General features: G+C 42.2%; 3 protein-coding genes across 5 annotated transcripts; 1 reads left to right on the top strand and 2 right to left on the bottom strand.

The window, feature by feature from the left end:
- The first annotated feature begins 399 nt into the window (after window positions 1–399).
- On the top strand, window positions 400–4607 carry LOC110534067 (choline-phosphate cytidylyltransferase B). 2 transcript variants are annotated; one of them, XM_036990480.2, is made up of 8 exons: window positions 400–640; window positions 1491–1590; window positions 1829–1942; window positions 2048–2199; window positions 2439–2517; window positions 2657–2799; window positions 3537–3725; window positions 3987–4607. In XM_036990480.2, exons 1-8 carry the CDS (start codon window positions 560–562, stop codon window positions 4227–4229), a joined length of 1101 nt encoding a protein of 366 aa, XP_036846375.2. In that variant the 5' UTR covers window positions 400–559; the 3' UTR covers window positions 4230–4607. The 2 variants fall into 2 exon arrangements, with proteins under 2 accessions (XP_036846375.2, XP_021474392.2); XM_021618717.3 differs by having other exon boundaries at window positions 402–640; window positions 1826–1942.
- LOC110534066 (pyruvate dehydrogenase (acetyl-transferring) kinase isozyme 3, mitochondrial) lies at window positions 4454–15192 on the bottom strand. Its single transcript, XM_021618714.3, has 11 exons — window positions 14853–15192; window positions 12157–12298; window positions 11955–12026; window positions 11655–11839; window positions 11420–11509; window positions 7284–7361; window positions 6751–6827; window positions 6311–6412; window positions 6108–6227; window positions 5518–5631; window positions 4454–5430 (listed from the first exon to the last, which is right to left on the bottom strand). Exons 1-11 carry the CDS (start codon window positions 14953–14955, stop codon window positions 5290–5292), a joined length of 1224 nt encoding a protein of 407 aa, XP_021474389.2. The 5' UTR covers window positions 14956–15192; the 3' UTR covers window positions 4454–5289.
- A 446-nt stretch (window positions 15193–15638) lies between these two features.
- On the bottom strand, window positions 15639–23358 carry LOC110534065 (organic solute transporter subunit alpha). 2 transcript variants are annotated; one of them, XM_021618713.3, is made up of 8 exons: window positions 23031–23358; window positions 20933–21084; window positions 20336–20409; window positions 18362–18520; window positions 18008–18119; window positions 17707–17853; window positions 17394–17499; window positions 15639–17293 (listed from the first exon to the last, which is right to left on the bottom strand). In XM_021618713.3, exons 1-8 carry the CDS (start codon window positions 23104–23106, stop codon window positions 17127–17129), a joined length of 993 nt encoding a protein of 330 aa, XP_021474388.3. In that variant the 5' UTR covers window positions 23107–23358; the 3' UTR covers window positions 15639–17126. The 2 variants fall into 2 exon arrangements, with proteins under 2 accessions (XP_021474388.3, XP_036846376.2); XM_036990481.2 differs by lacking the exon at window positions 23031–23358 and adding an exon at window positions 22066–22183.

The raw sequence follows: 23358 nt of genomic DNA, 5'->3' as shown, positions 1-23358 counted from the left end.
GATAGGCAACTTTAAGCTTCCTCTTGACCCACTGGAACAGCTTGTCCCACTACTATGTCTGGGTCCAAAGGTCGCCCCAGCCAGATCATTTTTGGGAGCCGTTTCTATTCATGAAACTCGGAAATATCACGTTAAAAATAAAATGATATTATCCCACGAGACCAAGTTGAACATCTGTTTCCAGTAGACACGCCAATAATAAGGCTATTGATTACTTTACAAGTGTAAGAAAGTTCATAACAGCATGACCACATTTACATATCATTTATAAGCTTAGACCAAAAAAATAAGAGGGCAGTCAGATTGTAAATGTCTGTTTAGGCCTACGTGGGGAACCCTCGACCCACCTCCTTTCCTCCACAAAGCCTGAAGTATCAACTACTCTTTTCCTTGAACTTTGCACATGAGATTTTCTTGTCACCGGGGTCAGACCAGCCAGCAACATGCAAACTTTCAAAGTCCCTCATAGATTGCAGGAGTGCAGCACTGACAGGCTTGGAGTACGAGCAAGCGGACGAGGCGCCAGTTGACAGGCGCACAAGGCAACAGAACATCCAGCATGGTGGGAAGGAGACGTGGCTCCAGAGCCAACAGCGGACCACACCGGCCCCAACAGCAATGCAGTGGGGGACCACTCAAGGTGAGTTAGACTACCTTTAGGAGGCTTATCAAACGGTTAATTCCCCCCAAAAATGTAGCATATAATGTCTAATCTCTGCCAGGTCTGAGGTGATTTATTGTCAGAGACTACTGATCCACATTTTGAGCCTATTTTTCAGTACTTCATTCTCAATGACAAACCCTATATGCAGCCAGCATTGCTGACTCAGCAAATGTTGCATTTTCTATAATTCTACATTTGATCTATCATTACTAGTAAACAGACCATAGCCTAGTGACGCCAACAACAGTCAATTATTATGTTGCTCTGGAAATAAGTATTGTGTAATATGATCTTATTGTACGCTTTAGTGAAACTGTGTACAGTATGGGAGGGCATGCGTCGAAGGTAGGCTATACCTGACTCTGTTCTCCAGTGTATTGTATAACATAGTCAGCTACAAACGATTCCTCAGTAAATGTCATGGTACTGTCACTGTTGTAAATGTCGTAACGTTAAAGCATTGTGGTATAGCTCTTCGCATGGTATATTGATCTCTACCTTCAATTAAAATAATTTATTCCGAAGGGGTTGAAGTCAATTCTTAAATCATGGGCAGATGTCAAACAGTTCAGAGTTCAAAGTGTACTGACAACTCTACAGATAATTGCTAGCAACCATATACACACCCACTAGCCCTCACATGCAGATATAAACTCCTAATGAAGCCAGAAATCCCTCTCATATCCAAACACTTATCACAGCCCCGATGATTGCGTTCACTGTAAACATAAAATACTTTACTCATAGAGTATTTATTATCCCCAAATCATCTATGTACCGATATCCCCTCCCATGAGGTAGGTTAACTCTTTCTGTGTCATCTCAGACTCTGAGGGAGCCAGCATTATTTGCCAAGAAAACAGGATATGAGTCAGAAGTTCCTCATGAAAAGATGACCATCGCCCAGGCCAAGAGAGGCACTCCAGGTCAGTCTTCATTACAGGTCAGACCAATCACAGACCAGTCAGACTGATCATAGGTCAGTTTCACCACCAGTTTTATCAATCCTCACTGGGGCTATTGAAGGATGGGCATCGGAAGAGAAGAGATAAGGGCCAGTCGAGAGAGAGAGAGAGAGAGAGAGGGATGTGAACGTGAGAGGTGAGACAAGGAGAACGCAGCGAGACGTAGATAAAGTCATTGTTTTTGCTTTTCTTGTAGCAGTCCGGCCAGTGCGAGTCTATGCCGATGGGATCTTCGACCTCTTCCACTCTGGACACGCGCGTGCTCTGATGCAAGCGAAGAACTTGTTCCCCAACACACATCTCATAGTGGGAGGTAAATAATATCTTTTGAATCTCAAGTGCCTTTCAAAGACTGCACAAACACGCGTGTACATAAACCACACACAGAGAGCATGTCATTGTGTGTCTGTCCTTGCAGTCTGCAGTGATGAACTCACACACAAGTATAAGGGCTACACGGTGATGACAGAGTCAGAGCGCTACGAAGCCCTGATACACTGTCGCTATGTGGATGAGGTGGTACGGGACGCTCCCTGGACCCTCAGCCCTGACTTCCTGAAGAAACATAAGGTCAGCACTTCTGGGTCATATACAGTTCACCACTCAATATTACAAACCATCTGCATTGCTTGCGGTTCTGGGTTTTAGGCTTGGGTGTCTGTGTAAGCACTTTGTGACATCTGCTGATGTAAAAGGGCTTCATAAATATATTTGATTTGATCCGTCCTAAAATCTGATACAGATGTACGTAGCCCATGTCCCTTTGATCCACATGAAATCATTTTAGTGCTTTTCTGGGATTTCACCAGATTGACTTCGTGGCCCATGATGATATCCCATACACCTCTGCAGGATCAGAGGATGTCTACAAACACATCAAGGAAGCAGGTAAACAAATCTGCTCTGAAACAGACATGAACTTGTAGCCATTTGAGATTGTGTCTCTGTGTGTTTGCTGAGCTACCTACCGCCTATTCTCTAACCTGTGCCATCTTGGCTGAGCTGTGTTCTCTCTGTTGGGTCTCAGGGATGTTTGTGGCCACACAGAGGACAGACGGCATCTCTACATCCGACCTCATCACCAGGATAGTGAGAGACTATGACCTTTATGTCCGACGCAACCTGCAGAGAGGCTACACAGCCAGAGACCTCAACGTTAGCTTCATCAGGGTATGAATGACCTAAGCACCTAATTAACTTCGAACAATTAATTAAGTCGGAATGACCATTTGTTACAATCATTTGTATTTGAGGAAGTGAAATGGTTGTTACAGTGTAGGTGGTTGTGGTTGATAAACAGAAGATGCCTTATAGCCGACCACTTGACTTGTCATAGGCTGTTCTCTCTGCTATCGCACGGCAAACGGTACCGGAGTGCCAAGTCTGGGACCAAAAGGTTCCTGAACAGCTTCAACCCCCAAGCCATAAGACTGCTGAACAGTTCATCAAATGGCCACCCTGACTATTTACATTGACTTTATTATTTGCACTGACTCTCTTGCACTGTCTCTATGCACACTCACTACTCTACCCACACCCTTACACATACTGTAATACACTGACACTCCAACACACACACACACACATGTATATTGAAGCTACGCACACACACACATAGACACACTTTCACACTTCACATACACTGCTGCTACTGTGTTTATTATCTATCCTGATTGCCTAGTCACTTTTACCCCTACCTACATGAACATACTGTATTACCTCAACTACCTCGTACCCCTGCACATTGACTCAGTACTGGTACTCTTTGTATATTGTTGTTATTGTGTTACTATTTCCTTCTTTTTTTTTTAGCAAATACTTGTCTTACTTTCTATCTCTGCATTGTTGGGAATGGGCTCATGCGTAAGCATTTCAAGTAACGTCTACACATGTGATTTATTCTGCAGGAGAAGAAAATCCGTCTGCAGAACCAGGTGGATCGTATGAAGGAGACGGTGAAGACAGTGGAGGAGAAGTCCAAGCACTTTGTGTTCAAGGTGGAGGAGAAGAGCCATGACCTCATCCAGAAGTGGGAGGAGAAGTCACGGGAGTTCATTGGGAATTTCCTGGAGTTGTTTGGTCCAGAAGGAGCGTGGGTGAGTTTACCTTTAGCCCACAATAGATACTATAGTAGGAAGTGTTAACGGTCAATAGGGGAAGATAGTTAGTATTGATCTCATTCCTCTACGCAAGTGACCACTCATTATGAACAAGTAGCTTAGTAAAGCAACACTTAGTTGGACAAACAATTTAAAAAATGATTAATTCACTCTCACTCCCTCTCTTTGTCTCGCCCTCTCTCTCTCTCTCCCTGTCCTGCTCTTTCTCTCTGTTTCTCTCTCTCCCTCTCTGAGCAGCATGTGATCCAGGAGCAGAGTGGGCGCATGCTCCAGGCCCTGTCACCCTACGCGTCACCCGTTGCCTCGCCCCGTGGCTCCCCCAGCAGCAGCCCCACTAGAGGGCGCTCCCCATCGCCCCCCTCCTCTCCCACATCCCCTTCCTCCCGATCCCCTCGTTCTCCCCGTTCCACTCCCACCTCCCCTTCCTCTCGCAAGGGTGCCTCTGCCTATCCCTTAACCTTCCTCGGGGATGACGAGTAGAGATGGCACTGTCATTCCCAAACAAACACAGACACAAACACTCAGTGTACATGGTTACTTTGTGCACTTCGTGTATGTAAGATGTCGCCCACAGTTTACCATATTTGTGTTATTTGATTGTGTATGTTAAGGTAACTGAATGCACTGTGGTATCTCAATCAGTTGACTCACTCCATTCTCACTTCTGATTCCTGTACCACACAAAAACATACAAATAATACCACTTTTTCACTGTCTCCATTTTGCATCAACCAGGCTTTATTTTTTCTTTAGAAATACTTAGTGAAACGCTCAAATTTGCATTCAGTTGTCTATGATATGCAGTAAAAACAAAACATTTCGGACATTTTCTTTTTAATATTAAATACAAAACAATCATTTCTGAGAGTATTTTTTTGTCATGCAATTAAGTAATCTAAAATAAGATATGTCTCAAATGATTTAGATATTGTTCCATGCAATTTCATAAGCATCCAAAGTTATTATAATCTCTTAATAACTTACAGTACCAAATTGCATCATCATGCATCCGAGTAACATTTCATGTCACAAACACATACATACTAACCTAATCCCTTTTTCTAAGCTGGGAAAATGCCCACTGGGTTAATCTATTGAAAACCATTGCACACTGCCATGAAATGATAAACTAATATTCTTGTTTCACACAGTATACTGTTACGCTAGGCCATTATTTGCATTAAGGGAAAAAGTACATTATTTCCTGTGGTGTCACTCCCACGTGACACTTATTAAACCTAATAACAGAGTCACGCTATCTGACGGAGGAGGTCACCAATCGCAATCTGCTACCATGGAAACTGTGGTCAATAATAACATACCAGCAAACAAGGAAATAAAGATGATCTGGATTAAAACTGTGTTTTGGCTTTACCTGCCTGATGGAAATAAATATGTTACCCGTTGAGACAATATTTCAGTCAGTGCTCTGCTTTAGTTCTGTGCTTCACTGTAGGAGTGGAAGGTAACTTAATGTGTCTGTCATGTGACTAGACATGACCTGTGGCATGCAGCATTGCCTGAGGGCCAGACTCAAGAGTTATTTGATCTTGTACTTGGCTGCATCACGTGGGTCACTGCTAGGGTTGCTCCAGTCATCTGCCTCAGGGCCAGTCTGGTAATGTCTCCACGCTGACTTGTTGAAGACGGGGAGACGTTCAAAGGACTCGCTGGACAGAGCCTGGAGGTCAGTGAGAAACAAATATGAAACCACAGCCAGATGATAACAACAATATGCTACTTAACTAAACGCAAGTCCTTAACACACCTTCAGATAGATGACAGCGTCTGTACCCACCCCCTCCATGGAGTAGAGGTTCAGGTCTCCTTGGAAGTAACGTGCATAGAGTCGAGAAATGGGGAGACCATACCCAAAGCCAGCCTAAGGACGGAGAAGAAAGAGTGGTTCATACTCCAAACTGCGGGTCAATGAAAAGTTGCATGCGCAGTTCCTCGTCAGAAACCAGCTCTTTTCTACTAGCAGAGGATACGATAACACGCAACTTCAAATGCAGCCTGTGCTTGTTAACAAACACGTTATCAGATGGTTATCGTCTATAACGTCGCTATGTCACCAGAGGATTGATTGCCGAGCCAGCGAAGCAAGGTCAAATATCACAAATAGAGCTGGATAAAGCCAGAAGAATAATATGCTTGTTGAATATAGATAGCTATAGCCATCCGTCTGGTCTGTTTTCATTGTCATCACTCACTCCCTGTTAAGTTTGTCAAGGTCCCGGCATCAGTGTTCGCTATCTTGCTACAGCACTTTTTGGTGCCGGGGCGCACGTGCATCACTCGAACATGATGCTTGTAAACCCCCAAAAATTCTCTATACACCTATTTGGGACGTGTTACCAGTGGTGCAGCCTGAGTTCCATTTCCTGGTTCAAGGCTCGGGGTGGGCGCAGTGGAGTACATGTAGCTAAAGAGCTTGTCAATCTTCCTGAGGGGCACGCCCCCTCCTCTGTCACTGATCTGAGGGGAGAGGACAGGTGTGTGTGAGAACCATGATGAGGTCATCTAAAAACACCAGACCGGTGTCCGTGCCAGTAACAGACCTTGATAGAGAGGTCTTCCTTTCCAAGCGTCACCATGGCCTTCACTTGGGGGAGTCCAGCACTACTGTTCTCATGGAGCTCCACTGTGGCCCGCATCGAATTCTACATAGTCATTCAATAAACATTCATGAATACACATAACTCAGTTGGAACGTTTAAATACAACAGGATACAACCAACGATGATACACACATACATGTTACACACCTACAGTGCATTCGGGAAGTATTCAGACCCCTTGACTTTTTCAACATTTTGTTACGTTACAGCCTTATTCTAAAACAAGTTCATCTATTTTAGAATAAGACTGTAACGTAACAAAATGTTGAAGAAGTCAAGGGGTCTAAATACTTTCCGAATGCACCGTACACTACAAATTAGGACCAGTTAATTGATAGCCTAGAGAAGCTTTCGTTCAGTGCAACATAAATGCCAGTCACCTTGAAGAGCTCAAACAGCATATGGAACAGGTGAGATGGAACATAAACCACCTGGATAGCCTTCGAAGGGGCCTTGGCTGAGGAAAGAGACATGTAAATGTTAATGTGAAATAAAGGCAATCAATATGTATCAATCGTTCTCTGTTCACATATTACAGTAGTCATGTTTCACGTAATATCACACGAAAATAGATTTCCATTGGATCTGCTGCGTCTCCTCTGTTTACATTTGCAGGTTCGGACAGGAGCCAACGGGAAACTCTGAGATGAGGCCAACTTTCCATTCCAGATGACTTTTTCCATTGCAGCTAATAAACCTGCCATATCCTAACCAAGAGCTTAGCGCATACTCAGACGTTTACAATCTAAGCGCCAGTGCCTTCTATCCCACCAATATTGCATTATAGACATGCTTACCAGCCTTCATGTAAGCGAATGGCTCCGTACAACAGCTTATAAATCGATAGACGGCTATTCCTCTTTTATAATGCATACACAGGTGGCTCAGTGTGTTTAATTACATTTCAACTTACAATTGTACTCTTCTATGTTCAGCTCAGGGGCGACCAAGTAGTACTGCTCACAGAGCATCTTAGCGGTCTCATAAGCATCTGTAAAAGACAGTAGCATAGAGGCACAGAGGATTAATGTTATGTGGCACTGTGTTCAACTTTGACCTAATCTCCGCCTGACTTTCAGAGAAAAAAAAGCAGTAGAGCTAGGTTTTACACAGTCAGACGTAACAAAAAAACAAACCAAAAAAGATATATAGAAATGCACAAGTTATACATTTGTGATATCGGTATTTAAATACAATCAAAAATAATAATAATTCAATACAGAAATACGAGATCTGTATGTAAAACATTTGCCATTTTTGTCAGTTAGCAGATGCCTTTATCCAGAGTGTCTTGCAGTAAGAACATTCATCTTAAGATGAATAATATTGTACACACACGAAGGTGTCCTCCATTTCAATAGTAATCATCCGCGACATCTCAAAATCATTATCCCGACTGGTGTGCACTGGGCTATTCTACAAACAGAGCCTGGTGGAAAGTCCCCCTCTCTTCTCGTACAGACATGCACAATCAGGGACATGCTGGTCCATTCTATCCCGAAGTCTGACCATACAAACTGGTTATCGCTACAAGGGAACTAGAAGTGTGGACGATGTGCTCAATGTAACAACACGGCAAACAGTAAATACTTCACGCACCCTCTTAACAAGCCGAGAGTTCTACCAGAGACAGTTCAACAATTGTAACATTGTGTATATGCTTAAGTGACTGTAAAGCCTATGTGGGCCAAACAGAAAGATATTTCCAAATAAGAATATCTGAACACAAAACAGGGATCAGCACGGGCAATATTAAACATGCTTTGGCAAAACACGACTTAGAAGCCAAACACGGCCCATTGTCCTCTTTGTGCTTTGTGGGCATGGAACAGGTTAATCAGAGTTGGCAAGGTCCCTAAAAGGCTCTCACAACGAGAGATGTTTTGGATTGATAGGTTAAACACCATGCATCCTCTTGGTCTAAACAATTATTTCTCATTCAGACTATTCTTGTGTATATGGCTGCGCTGTCATTTGTATGCTCATGTAGGCTATATTTTCATACATTCAATCACAATCTTTCTGCCTAAAAATATAATTCATACCCCAAAATCATCTATTTTTGTAGGCTTTATTGTGTACTAGGAAGTAATTAATTGCGCTAAAATATCTCAAATTTCCTACGTCATCATGATACCTAAATGCAATTTTTCAAGTTTATTCTAATGATCTGTGTATTTGTATGTAGAGTATATTGTAACAATTGTTTGTTTGACTAATAATTTGAGTACCGCTATGCACCGCCATCTCACAGTTGTAGGCAACTGTAAGGATCACCTGGGCACCTGCATAAAAAAACGATGTCTTTGGCACATCTCTTGATGCTCTGATGAAAGCATAACTGCCAAAATGCGTTAGCCTACCAGGACTAAAATAAAATGAAATATTTTTGGGGAGTTCCACCGTTTCCCAATGTTCTTGAACCTGAGATTTAATTTGAAGCCATTGCCACATAAGGCAGAGCACCCAGCTAATAAATTGAGATAGCGCACCCGTTACCCACTCCACATGAAGGTACCCAAATCATATCTGATGAAAAAACACAAGTGTAAAAAATGTGTGGATATAGCGTTTTGGAAAGAATCTCTTCACATACAGTGCATTCTGAAAGAATTCAGACCCCTTGACTTTTTCCACATATTGTTACGGTACAGCCTTATTCTAAAATGGATTCAATTGTTGTTGCTTTTCTCATCAATCTACACACAATACCCCATAATGACAAAGCAAAATAAGGTTTTTAGAGTCTTCTTGTGTATGAAACTACAAGCTTGGCACACCTGTATTTAGGGAGTTTTTCCCCATTCTCCTCTACAGATCCACTCAAGCTCTGTCAGATTGGATGGGGAGCGTCACTACACAGCTATTTTCAGGTCTCTCCAGAGATGTTCGATCGGTTTCAAGTTCGGAGTTTGGCTGGGCCACTCAAGGACATTCAGAGACTTGTCCCGAAGCCACTCCTGCGTTGTCTTGGCTGTGTGCTTAGGGTCGTTGTCCTGTTGGAAGGTGAACTGTTGCCCCAGTCTGAGGTCCTCAGCGCTCTGGAACAGTTTTTCATCGGGGATCTCTCTGTATTTTGCTCCGTTTATCATTCCCTCGATCCTGACTAGTCTCCCAGTCCCTGCCGCTGAATAACATCCCCACAGCATGATGCTGCCACCACCATGCTTCCCCGTAGGGATGGTGCCGGGTTTCCTCCAGACGTGACGCTTGGCATTCAGGCCAAAGAGATTCATTTTGGTTTCATCAGACCAGAAAATATTGTTTCTCATGGTCAGAGTCCTTTAGGCGCCTTTTGGCAAACTCCAAGCGAGCCGCCATGTGCCTTTTACTGAGAAGTGGCTTCCGCCTGGGCACTCTACCATAAAGGCCTGATTGGTGGAGTGCTGCAGAGATGGTTGTCCTTCTGGAAGGTTCTCCAATCTCCACAGAGGAACTCTGGAGCTCTGTCAGAGTGACCACCGGGTTCTTGGTCCCCTCCCTGACCAAGGCCCTTCTCCCTCGATTGCTCAGTTTGGCCGGCCGGGCGGCCAGCTCTAGGAAGAGTCTTGGTGGTTCCAAACTTCTTCCATTTAAGAATTATAGAGGCCACTGTGTTCTTGGGGACCTTCAATGCTGCAGAAATGTGTTAGTACCCTTCCCCAGATCTGTGAATTGACACAATCCTGTCTCTGAGCTCTACGGACATTTCCTTCGACCTCATGGCTTAGTTTTTGCTCTGACATGCACTGTCAACTGTGGGACCTTATATAGACAGGTCTGTGCCTTTCCAAATCATGTCCAATCAATTGAATTCACCACAGGTGGATTCCAGTCTCATAGCAAAGGGTCTGAATACTTATGTAAATAAAGTATTTCAAAGTAATGTGCTCATAATCATCCTTCACTCATGCTGCCAAACTTACCCTTGTAAAACTGACCATCCTACCAATCCTCGACTTCGACGATGTCATTTACAAAATAGCGTCCAATACCCTACTTAACAAATTGGATGCAGTCTATCACAGTGCCATCCGTTTTGTCACCAAAGCCCCATATACTACCCACCATTGTGACCTGTATGCTCTCGTTGGCTGGCCCTCGCTTCATACTCGTCGCCAAACCCACTGGCTCCATGTCAATCTACAAGACCCTGCTAGGTATTGTCCCCCCTCCCCCCTTATTTCAGCTCGCTGGTCACCATAGCATCACCCACCTGTAGCACGCGCTCCAGCAGGTAAATCTCTCTGGTCACCCCCAAAACCAATTATTTCTTTGGCCGCCTCTCCTTCCAGTTCTCTGCTGCCAATGACTGGAACGAACTACAAAAATCTCTGAAACTGGAAACACTTATCTCCCTCACTAGCTTTAAGCACCAGCTGTCAGAGCAGCTCATAGATTACTGCACCTGTACATAGCCCACCTATAATTTAGCCGAAACAACTACCTCTTTCCCTACTGTATGTATTTTATTTTATTTATTTATTTTGCTCCTTTGCACCCCATTATTTTTATTTCTACTTTGCACATTCTTCCACTGCAAATCTACCACCGGTGTTTTACTTGCTATATTGTATTTACTTTGCCACCATGGCCTTTTTTTTGCCTTTACCTCCCTTATCTCACCTCATTTGCTCACATTGTATATAGACTGTTTCTACTGTATCATTGACTGTATGTTTGTTTTACTCCATGTGTAACTCTGTGTCGTTGTATGTGTCAAACTGCTTTGCTTTATCTTGGCCAGGTCGCAATTGTAAATGAGAACTTGTTCTCAACTTGCCTACCTGGTTAAATAAAGGTGAAATAAATCTAAATAAATAATAATGTGCTCATTATAAACCTGTTTTCGCTTTGTCATTATAGGGTATTGTGTGTAGAATAATTGAATCCATTTTAAAATAAGGCTGTAATGTAACAAAATGTCAAAAAAGTAAATAGGTCTGAATACTTTCCCGAATGGACTGTACTCTTTATTGAATACAGTTTGAATAAGCTGATGTCGCCCTGATGCAGTCTGACTCAAAGTTGCCATTTGTCAAACATTAGGATCAGTGGTATTCTGCTCACCTTTCACCACCTCAGGGACATTGCAGGTAGGATCAATACTTCCTATGTGTTTGGGATGGGAGGTGGTTCTGTCATCACCAAAAAGGAGTGCTGAAACAAAGTCTCACCTGATCAAGATCCTCATCAACATCCACTATAAACTCCAAGTCATACACATGCACTATTTTTATTTTATTTTATTTGTATTTTCTACACACATATATAAATAGCTGTATTGGCTGGTGATGTCACTTACTGTGCTGGTTGATGAGCATGCGGAAGGATATCCTGTTGGTGTAAAAGCGATCCAGGAAGTACTGAACGTTGCTGCTGATAAAAGGATCAAAGCCAAACTTCTGCTTGTACTCTATGACACCCTGGGCCATGGTGGGGACCACTTCATTGTGCCTATTACGGATTTTGACCAGGGTGTCTAGAAAGCTGTTCCAGAGAAATATGGTGTGAGGACTCTCAGAAGTCTCAGTGCTGTCTGAAGTCTCAGTGCTGTCTGAAGATGTGGTGGGTGCCTGGTGCGACTGTGTACATGTCAACTCACTCGCTTAAGGTGCGGCTGTCCTCCGGACCCCTGTGTTCATAATCCAGCAGCTCTTCAAAGCTCTGAATGTACCTGAAACACAAAGACCACAGCACGCTGTCATACCCTGGCGTACACACAGACGGATGTCACCATGCATCCCAGAATACTGTGCGCACAGTCACCCCTGAATCAGCACAGAGGGACAGACAGAGGTTCTCACCAACTGTGCACCAGTTTGACGGACGGCTGGATACGCAGGTCACTGGGTAACAGGTTGATTTCCTTCATGGTGTTGGCCCCCCGCACCGCAAGCTCCTTACGCAGGAACACGTAGGAGGTCTTCTCACATGCATTCTCCCTGCCTGTGGAAAAACATGGGGTCAATAAACTGGTGACTGGTAGCAGACCAATACTTGTGCTGTGTTCATTGGACAGAGGTTGTAAAACAAGATTATATCAACAGCTCTCATGCATGTCAGTTGGAACTTTCAAAGTGTCTGTCTCAGAACCACCTGAATTCTTGGAGCTTCCCACGTCTGCCTCATTTGATGGAGGTTTGTGACAAAACCACTGACGGAGGTTTGTATTAGTCCAAGACCATGGCCATAAGTACATATGAGGACACTGAGGCCTGGACCTCTGTAATGTTTTCTAATTTGAAAATTAAGAACTGGTCAACATTTAGTCAGCAGCTTATCACACTGCATCCCACTTCTGGCTTGCTTCTGAAGCTAAGCAGGGTTGGTCTTGGTCAGTCCCTGATGCTACTGGAAGTGGTGTTGGAGGGACAGTAGGAAGCACTCTTTCCTCTGGTCTAAAAATAAAATATCCCAATGCCCCAGGGCAGTGATTGGGGACATTGCCATGCGTAGGGTGCCGTCTTTCGGATGGGACGTTGAACAGGTGTTCTGACTCTCTGTGGTCACTAAAGATCCCATGGCACTTATTGTAAGAGTAGGGGTGTTAACCCTGGTGTCCTGGTTAAATTCCCAATCTGGCCCTCATACCATCATGGCCACCTAATTATCCCCAGCTTCCAATTGGCTCATTCATCCACCTGTACCTATTCCCCAGGTCGTTGCTGTAAATGAGAACGTGTGCTCAGTCAACTTACCTGGGAAAAACAAAATCTAAATATTGCTCCCAGCGTTGATCACAACGCTTATATTCTTGATCTAACTCTGTCCTCTCGCAACACAGGCAGTGGGCCTGTGACGTGAAACAAACTCCCCGAGCTCGCAGTCGGCTCAAGTAGGCAACTGAAGACGCTGCTGACTGTGCGTTTGTGAGATGCCGGACAAAAGGCCATTTTAAAACCGCCGCGGGACTCTTGCCATATCTACAAACATCCCCCAAACCAACAAAAACTGACTATGAGAATGAGTGCACAACTGGCAAAGAGTCATTTATAGATAGCCCATGTCAACCGCCAGAGGCTTTTATTGCAGCAACGTTGAATGTCTCTGGCTAGTATTACTCTTACTTCATCCTTATATCTGGTTAACATTAAACAGAGCCTCTCAGCACTAGCAGATAATACGCTACTAAGTTCTCCTAATAACTTTGTTATTGGCGAGGCTGAGGCAGGCTGCAATGGATGCAGGAGGAAGCAGAGGAGACAAGAGAGAGAGGAAGCAGAGGAGACAAGAGAGAGAGGAAGCAGAGGAGACAAGAGAGAGAGGAAGCAGAGGAGACAAGAGAGAGAGGAAGCAGAGGAGACAAGAGAGAGAGGAAGCAGAGGAGACAAGAGAGAGAGGAAGCAAGCAGAGAGAGAGAGATTAGTACAGTGGCTACAAAACTTGCGGTCGGGGGACCCATTCCCCTGGGAAAAGAAAATCTGTACTAATCTTATCAAACAAGTTAGGAACTTAAAGAAAGAAATATGTGTTTTAATATGAACATAACATGAACATCTATAATCAAAATGCAAACAATACAGTTCTATAAATGTCATATGTATCAGTGTGAATCATTTGTCATAACTCTCTCCTTTCAGAGGTATAACATTACAATTGTATAGTTAATAGGCCATGTGTTTGTAGATCGACTGAGGTGAATGAACCTACAGCGGCCAAGGTGATAAAGGCTGTGTTTTCCTGTTCTGCAAATAGCATTTAAAAAAAAAAATATTGTAAAGAAATGCAGTAAATGAGCTTCCAATATTATTGCCAGTTACTCTATGAATATGGCTGCCACACATGCAGCAATAGGTCAGTGGCCAGTTCATATTGAGAGGCAGAACGACATGGAGCTATTTATAATGAGCTGCTGCTACGAACAGTGTTGTGCAGCTGTGAGCCAAAAGTTTCGAGTGGACAGACAGAGAGCTTTCGGGTTGACCTTAGACAGTTCAGCTGGCACAGTTTGTTCTCGAAACTTAAGACACTTACTCTCACAGAGCACGTGGCTTACTGAGAGACTGAAGCCATCCATCTCTACACCAACATACAAACTCTAGAATGACAGACAGTGGAAATGTATCAAGGCCTCTGTGAGACTGATGTCACATTACTTAAATGGAGGTGGCAGCTGATGTAACTATCTACTGTTTATCAAAGCCACACTCAGGCATTATTGGGAAAGTACGCGTTTTAAATATGAAATGCCGCTGTCCCATATATCGCGAAAACACAGTAATGTTCTTATCGCACACTAACCACAACACCTGAGGTGTATTCATTCCGCCGACTCTGTTGAAAAACGTTTCTTAAACTGAAGCAAACGAAACGGAGAGGGACCTACTTGAATTAGTCCAATAGAAACTCTCGTTTGGCTATGTTGGCTTCCGTTAGGAAATGGTAAACGTTTTCCATATACACCCGTTCGTTAAATAAAGCCATCAGTTATTTTTTCAATCAAATGGCAACCCTGTGTCCATGACATTTAAACTCTTGGAGTATTTATTTTTATACTCACCAAAGTCCAGAAACTGCTTGATAGACATCGGCGAGGGAGAGAACCTCGAATAATATTCTATTTTCGATGTTACATCTTTTAGTAGAAAGTTGAACAGCCTCATGATTGCTTCAAGTAATCACTTTCTAACCGTCAACACACATAAATATGAGTACAGTTGATGGCATAAGAACGATTTCCAAACAACCCCCTGTCTACTTGCATCGACAAATATAAACACTCAATACAAGTTACATGCTGATATCCCCTCCTTTGACAGTAGCCCCCCATGTTACATTGATGCATTCGGAAGTACGGTGTGTGTGTGTCTAATTCCGACCCACGTGACAGCAGGACGTGCAACCTTATTGGCTGACAGAACCTCTCCCTTCACCAGAATGATACAAATTTGCCATGGGGCAGTTGGCATCAAAGTGCTCTTTCGTCTAGCTAGCAGGAACGTCATTGTAACTTGCCATTTGGAGGGAATTTATTGTTATGACTTTAGATGAGGGTATATAATTATTGGTAATGTATACCTTCTGGGCTCTTGTTCAGACAAACTGGACATGCAATTTCATGAACAATACCGCGCCACTGTTTAGGAATAGCCGATGTTCTTCCAACTCATCTCGTAAGAAGCAGAATGCATTAATCCAAATGTTATTTGGTAAACAGATATCTTGAAGAAAATGTAAGTGCCTGTTTCCCCCAGGCTACTTGCAAATCACTCCAATACCATAAGATGGCGCGAAATGCATTGTAATCATTTGAACGTAACACACAATCATTTGCATAAAGATGTAATACACTATATTTATTGATATGAATACAAAATACACATTTTATCCAACTATTTAACACATTTTGGTTTATAAACGTATTTCCAAAACCCTCACATATCCAACTCCACATAGCCGTGCTAAGAGCTGAGGCAATATGGATGGGACAGATATGTTGTTGTTGGAGGTATATGTCCTAACGTTATATTCAGCATAATACAACTCAACTTTTAAGATAGAATTACTGTAGCCTATGTTATAGGCCTACAGGATTAACCAAAAACTACAACAGCAGAATATAGGACACAATCAAGACAAAAGTCATATAAAAATACAACAATAGTAACCAGGTTTCCATCCAACCTTTTTATGCGAGTAATGTACATGTCGGATAAAAAATGTAATGACAGGCCTGATGGGAAACAGAACATTTGTTGGTAAACTTTCCACATTTCAACTAAACTTAATATACAAGGCAAGGTAGGATTTTCTAATATCGGTAAAATTCCTTATGCTAGAAATGTCGCTTTAAACGCTTTTATTCTCAAATATTGATATACTAACCATAATATAGAAGTACATTTGAAGTCACGCGATGACATGATGTGTGGTCCTACCATTATGACTCGGGAAGGTATGAAGTTAATTAGGTTACAGATGAAATCATTTAGGATGAATTTCACAGGGTGAAAAAGAAGAAAGGGGATACCAAGTCAGTTGCACAACTGAACGCATTCTACCGAAATGCCCTCCAACCTTGTCTGGTCTGTGTCTCTGTCTGTGGTGAAAGCCTAAAGTGATGAGCTTGATGCTCCGTTCCAATAAATATCGGGGGTCTTATTCTGGTGACATGATGATCGATGCTTGACTGCCAGTTGACAAATAAAAATAATCTCGTTCTTTTGTCCATAATAATCTCATTTTTTAGGCTATACCCGAACGAGCTGTTGGCTAGAGCGAACGTGCCAATACTAGAGTGGGCACAATCGCTAAATAACACAATATTTTTTTGTGACAAAACATTTTTGTGGCTTTGTGACAAAGCCATCAGTAGAGTTGAAAACGCGATGGAAACCCATTTAACTTGTATTTTTTTATTCGGCATATGGGAATTTACCCGCAAAAGTCATTTTTATGTGCACCAGTAGCACTATGTCATAAAGCAAATACTTTTATCTACAAGTCATTTTGATGGAAACACATCTCTTGTGGGAAAATTCACATATTTGATTACTGCATATTTTAGAATATTCAAATTAAAATCTGTCCCAACAGGTTCGAAACCTAGCTACTGTAAATTAATATTTGCAAGATTATATAGTGAGGTTATTAAAGCCTGTTGATACACTCTCACACACACACACATAAGCACGCAACCACGCGCGCGCGCACACACACACACACACACACACACACACACACACACACACACACACACACACACACACACACACACACACACACACACACACACACTCTCTCGCTCTCTCTCTATTCACTCCACCACAATCTCTCAGGCAGCATGCTCCCACTGTGGTGCCTGTGGGCTGATATTGGTGTTCTGGTCGTTGTCAGTCTCGTGGGGGTCGGAGGGCAGTGGATCATAAGTGCGGCGGTACAATGCCCGGGTGACCAGGGTGATGATGAACATCTCCACAATCATTAGCTGCTGACTCAACACTGCAGACAGACAGATAGACACACACCAGACAGGGTTGGAGGACACAGACGTCATATTGATCAAGTAATGGCTCTCGTTTGGCCCTGTTTTGTCACTTACTGGTGCCACGGGCTCTAGAGGAGAAGGGCGGGGAGCAGGCAATGGTTCCATCCAAGGCCAGGACGTTAATAATGGCCGCCTGCAGCTGACTGAGCACCAGCACCAGCTATGGACACATGACCAGTGGCTTCATGAAGATACATTGAATATTAGGATGTAGGAACGGACACTGCCAGACCCAATCAGACAAAACATTCCAGAAAGCCAAGGTCAAGGACTAAGTAAATGACAGCAGATTATGTATTCTCATCAATGGCACTTAGAAGAAAGCAGTTCCTTGACTAGCTGGTTGGTGCAGTAAGGTCGGACTCACCTGGTACATGGCATACTTAGGTATGATCCTGACGCTACGCAGTGTGTTGCATGTGTTCATGAACATGATGGCGACAGACCAAAGGGAGATGATGGTGAGAACCCCTAGAAATGGGTTGATCCAACTCGCCGTGTTTGTGATCTCAAGCTAAACATTGAGACGTGGAGAAAGGTCAAAGAGGGTAGGTTATGCATAGTGGACCTACATGGCATGCCACCAGACTCGGTTGGAAACGTAAGGTGTAGAGGGTGTGTTTCTTTTTGCTGACAGGATTTTCACAAGAAGGAAGTTTATTACTTGCATCAGAAATATCAAAGTTGCCGTTGGTCCACAATATTATGGAGAGGATTGAGAGAAGTGTCTTTAAGATAGCATACTGAAGAGCCCCCAGCTTCAGCAGGAATAACATACGCCTGAATGAAAACAGCCCAGAGTTATTAACATGTTTTTACCACTGTATACATTACCCAACACAAAGAATCATCTGGCCCAAGAGTGACCTGAGCATGTGACATCATGTGACCTGATTTATGTTGAAAGATAAAGTAAATGTGACAATTTTACATGTCTTCATAATAATAATTATCATCATAACCAAACCAGTTTGGCTAAGATAGTGCTGTTTGATGACCGACTCTGGTGTGCCACTGGTTACCGTGTGACCAGAACGCGGGGCAGGCAAGGACAGCAGCAGCAGCATGGTCCTGTACTGATCTTGAAGGTTTTCTTGTAATTGCGCTTCAGAAAGGTCTCGCTACCCCCACTCTCCTCTATCAGCAGAATTAAGACCTTATATACCACCACTGCAAAGTACCTATAGAGAAAAGAAGAGTGTTTACTTGGAAGATACAGTGCCTACAGAAAGTATTCAAACCCGTATCAATAATATGTCACTATTTCTGAGGCTATATGATGTATTGTTCAGCAGATTTACTACGTAATATTAATAATAATAAATAAAGCAGAATAAACCAGGTTTTCCTCTAGGATTTTGCGTATGCTTAACTCCATTCCATTTATTCTTTATCCTGAAAAACTCACAAGTACTTAACGATTACAAGCATACACATAACATGATGTAGCCACCACTATGCTTGCAAATATGGAGAGTGGTACTCAGTGATTTGTTGTATTGGATTTGCCCCAAACATAACACTTTCTATTCAGGACACATGTTTTGCAGTATCACATTAGTGCCTTATTGCAAACAGGATGCGTGTTCTGGAATATTTTTATTCTGAACAGGCTTCCTTCTTTTCACTTTGTCATTTTGGTTAGTATTGTGGAGTCACTACAATCTTTTTATTTATCTTAATTTAATTTAACTAGGCAATCAGTTAACAACAAATTCTTACAATGTCGTTGATCCATCCTACTATTAAACGTTGTAACTGTTTTAAAGTCACCATTGGCCTCATGGTGAAATCCCTGAGCTGTTTCCTTCCTCTCCGGCAACTGAGTTAGGCAGTACGCCTGTATCTTTGTAGTGACTAAGTGTATTGATACACCATCCAAAGTGTAATTAATAACTTCACCATGCTAAAAGAGATGTTCGATCTCAATTAACAACCCCACTTTAGCATAGGTCAGTGCCCTGACCATGTCCCCAAGGATTGGACACAACAGTATTTGTGAAACAGCATCAATTTAGACTTCTTATTTAGCTACAGCTTCTTTTGAGGTTGAGTGCAAATGAGATCCCAACAATACTTCACTTCGGTCCAGTGAAAAGCCAGCTGCCTAAGTGTACCCTGAATGGCTAATATGGACTGAGATCAAGGCTATCTGCAGAAACGTAAATTACTCTTAAAGAGATGCAACCTGAATGTAAAGGATGAAAGGTAATTTGTCATTCATATTAAATGTTCCATCATGCTACTTCTGAGGACAGAAGATGACTGTGGAGAAACCAAATATTCACATCTGTAGCCTACACATGGACATTTGAAAATGGGCAGAAAGAGATTTAATCAAACATAGCGTGAGCACAGCCAATGCTGTCCCTCTAAACAACCTGTACCACAGACTGGTTGAGGATATATCTTTTTTGATCCATTTTGTTTTCAAGCTATAACAACAACAACATGTGGAATACGTCAAAGGGCTATGTACACACATAACGAGTGTGTGACCAACCTTCAAAACCAGTTAGTCTGCCCATTCAACTTTTGTTTGTGTCCCAAAAAAAGTTTGTGTTTGCTTGTGTCATTTACCGTATTTCTGTGGATGTGGTCTGATCTCTGATCTTTCCCATACACTGACACGGCGTAATGATTAAGAAACGGATTAAACTGTGGTCAAAGAGTGCATTCATTAAAAAGCCTCTGCTTTATGTCAGTGCTACTTGCTATAGTTCCCTGTCAGCTCATTATTACAGGAGGAAGAGCACTGCATCTCTATAGTAAAGTATAGCACACATGTGTTTGCCTTTATAGGAGAGTATGTGAAAGAGAAAGAGAGAGAGAGAGAGAAGAGAAAGAGAGAGAGGGAGAGAGAGAAGAGAGAGTGAGAAAGATAGAGAGAAAGAGAAAAAAAGAGAGAGAGAAAACAAGAACAAGAGAGAGAGAGAAAAAGAGAGACAGAAGGGGGGAGAGAGCAGTAAGTACTGTGTGGGTGAGAGGAAACTTACGAATTAGAGGCCATATCTGTAAACATGGTTGCCCTTGGGACCCACATACCAAAACAAGCCATGGTAGCAATGACCTGAAACAGAGACAGAAATGGAAAGGAAAGGGAAAGGGGGAAACCTAGTCAGTTGTACAACTGAATGCATTCAACTGAAATGTGTCTTCCACATTTAACCCGACCCCTCTGAATCAGAGAGGTGTGGGGGGGCTGCCTTAATCGAATGATACGTTCAGCCATCTATTCACCTTCCACACGGTTCTAATTCATATAACTCCAACATCAAATAGTCATGACCAAAAATATGAACACAGAATGACAGCCATTCTCATTTACATCTTGAAAAAGTTGTCATCAAGGCAAAGAGTGGCTACTTTGAAAAATCTCAAGTATAAAATATATTTTGATTTGTTTAACACTTTTTTGGTTACTACATTATTCCACGTGTGTTATTTCCTAGTTTTTGATATCTTCACTGTTATTCTACAATGTAGAAAATTGTAAGAATAAAGAAAAACCCTGGAATGAGTAGGTGTGTCCAAACTTTTGACTGGTACTGTCTATGGTGATGGCTACTGAAAACAGGGAGCTTAGTTCTTACCGGTGCAGCTCCATTTACCCACATAATAGTTGTCTTCTTGGGAGACGGGACTTTTCTATAGATAAACACACACTCCTCCAGGTATAGTAGCAGGGACATTGTAGACATGAGGGTCAGCATGGAGTACAGAGCCACCCCAAAGACATCCAGCTCTAGATAAGGGAGAGAGAGAGTGAGGAGTTCAGACGGTAGAGAGAGAGAGAGGTTGTACAGGTCATTGTGAAATCCATTACTGGACCGTTTATTGTAATCTAAGCCGCAGCCCCTGGCAACAACAACCCCACTTTCGGATAGGTCAGTGCCCTGACCACGTCCCCATGGATTGGACACAACAGTATTTGTGAAACAGCATCAATTTAGACTTCTTATTTAGCTACAGCTTCTTTTGAGGTTGAGTGCAAATGAGATCCCAACAATACTTCACTTCGGTCCAGTGAAAAGCCAGCTGCCTAAGTGTACCCTGAATGGCTAATATGGACTGAGATCAAGGCTATCTGCAGAAACGTAAATTACTCTTAAAGAGATGCAACCTGAATGTAAAGGATGAAAGGTAATTTGTCATTCATATTAAATGATCCATCATGCTACTTCTGAGGACAGAACATGACTGTGGAGAAACCAAATATTCACATCTGTAGCCTACACATGGACATTTGAAAATGGGCAGAAAGAGATTTAATCAAACATAGCATGAGCACAGCCAATGCTGTCCCTCTAAACAGCCTGTACCACAGACGGTAGCCTACATTTTGAAGGACATTGTAAGGTTCTGTATTTATTTATTTTTGTCAACCTAGTGTCCTATTTCGTTGTGTTCTTGAACTTAGCCCTGTCTTTCATTTTTGTTCATAGATTATTATTATTTTTCCCAACTTTATTTAACCAGGTAGGCCAGTTGAGAACAAGTTCTCATTTACAACTGCGACCTGGCCAAGATAAAGCAAAGCAGTGCGACAAAAACACAGAGTTACACATGGGATAAACAAACACAGTCAATAACAATAAAAAATATCTATATACAGTGAGTGCAAATGGAGTAAGGCGGTAAGGCAATACATAGGCCATAGTAGCGAAGTAATTACAATTTAGCAAATTAACACTGGAGTGATAGATGTGCAGATGATGCATTTCACCTGTGTTAGTTACTCGCCTGGTCTCATCAGTCTTTTCCTAGCTCGTTTGTGAGAACCAGTTATGGCCTTCAGCCCTAGTTTTGATTCACCTGCCTGTTTATGACCATTGCCTGCCTGTGACCACGATTCCTGCCTTTAGCGAAGGCGAAAAAATCCCCTGCAGCGCTCTGCGCGTGAATCTACACCTTTTTCTCCCTGAGTATTCAGTACAGACATGTTTACTCAGAAGTTGTTTATTGGGCTTGCCTGTGTATTGAAGATGGCTCTGTGAACTGGAAAGTTAATTAATTAATCAATGAAATAATGAATTTACAAATTAATACATATGTTAAATCTCAAGCTACCAACTGGGGTCACTTTGACCCCAGAAGCATATGTTTGAATATACATAGGTGGTTTATTCAAACCTTAACATTTTTCTTGACTTTGACAATCAACTTATCCTTAAGGAATGTAAATAATTATTTAGTGTTTCTGTATCAATATGGGCCTTTAAAAAAAATTGGGAGGCAATTTGAACTTTTCTCTAAATGAACTTTTTGGTAGTAATGTGGATAGTACTTTGGGAAAAAGATGCACATCATATAAATAACATGTTTGCCTTTTCGTTTGAAAGAACATGCTAATTATTGTATTTTTTCTAAAATAGCGGTCTGTTAATCATTTTTTTTTTAAAGATAACATTAATTATATGTCTAATGATGTTTTGATAAGAAAAAAGTTTATATTTTGCGATTATTGCTTTTCCAATAGTTTCTTCTTGCGTTCAAAATGACCCCAGTTGGTAATTGATATGTAAAATATGTTGCTAACTTGAGAGTTAAGTTACTGCAGTAAATCAAACATTAAAAACCAGCTCCCGCGTCCCAAAAATGTGTTATAATAACGTGCTTTAAAAATAACACCGACATCTATAATGAAACACTATTTGCGAACTGATAGATAATGTAATCTGTGTCACTCACGCTTTATGATATCGACAGCCAGCGGAGGTTCTTGTAAACAGGTCGGATGTATAGTGCTGTTGAGGGCTTCTTCCATATCCCCGGTCAGTTGAAGTCGCTAACGTATGGACTCGCAGGTGGTGAAATAATGGATAAAATAAACTATCCGTATCTCTTGCCCACTGACAGCAGTTATAGGAGCTGAGCTGGGAGGAAGCGGACAGCAACAAGTAGACTATTGAACCTTCGCCCGCAATTCAATTCTGAGGAATGAAGGTATGAGTAAGATGTTAGCTCAGTGAATACAGCTGGGTCTACTAGTCAACGGGACCACCTCTGGATAGAGAAT

This window comes from Oncorhynchus mykiss, chromosome 10 (genome assembly GCF_057628025.1).
Source record: "Oncorhynchus mykiss isolate SJ-2025 chromosome 10, ASM5762802v1, whole genome shotgun sequence".
In the NCBI taxonomy this organism is placed as follows: Eukaryota; Metazoa; Chordata; class Actinopteri; order Salmoniformes; family Salmonidae; genus Oncorhynchus; species Oncorhynchus mykiss.
This window is presented reverse-complemented; position numbering and strand designations above follow the sequence as displayed.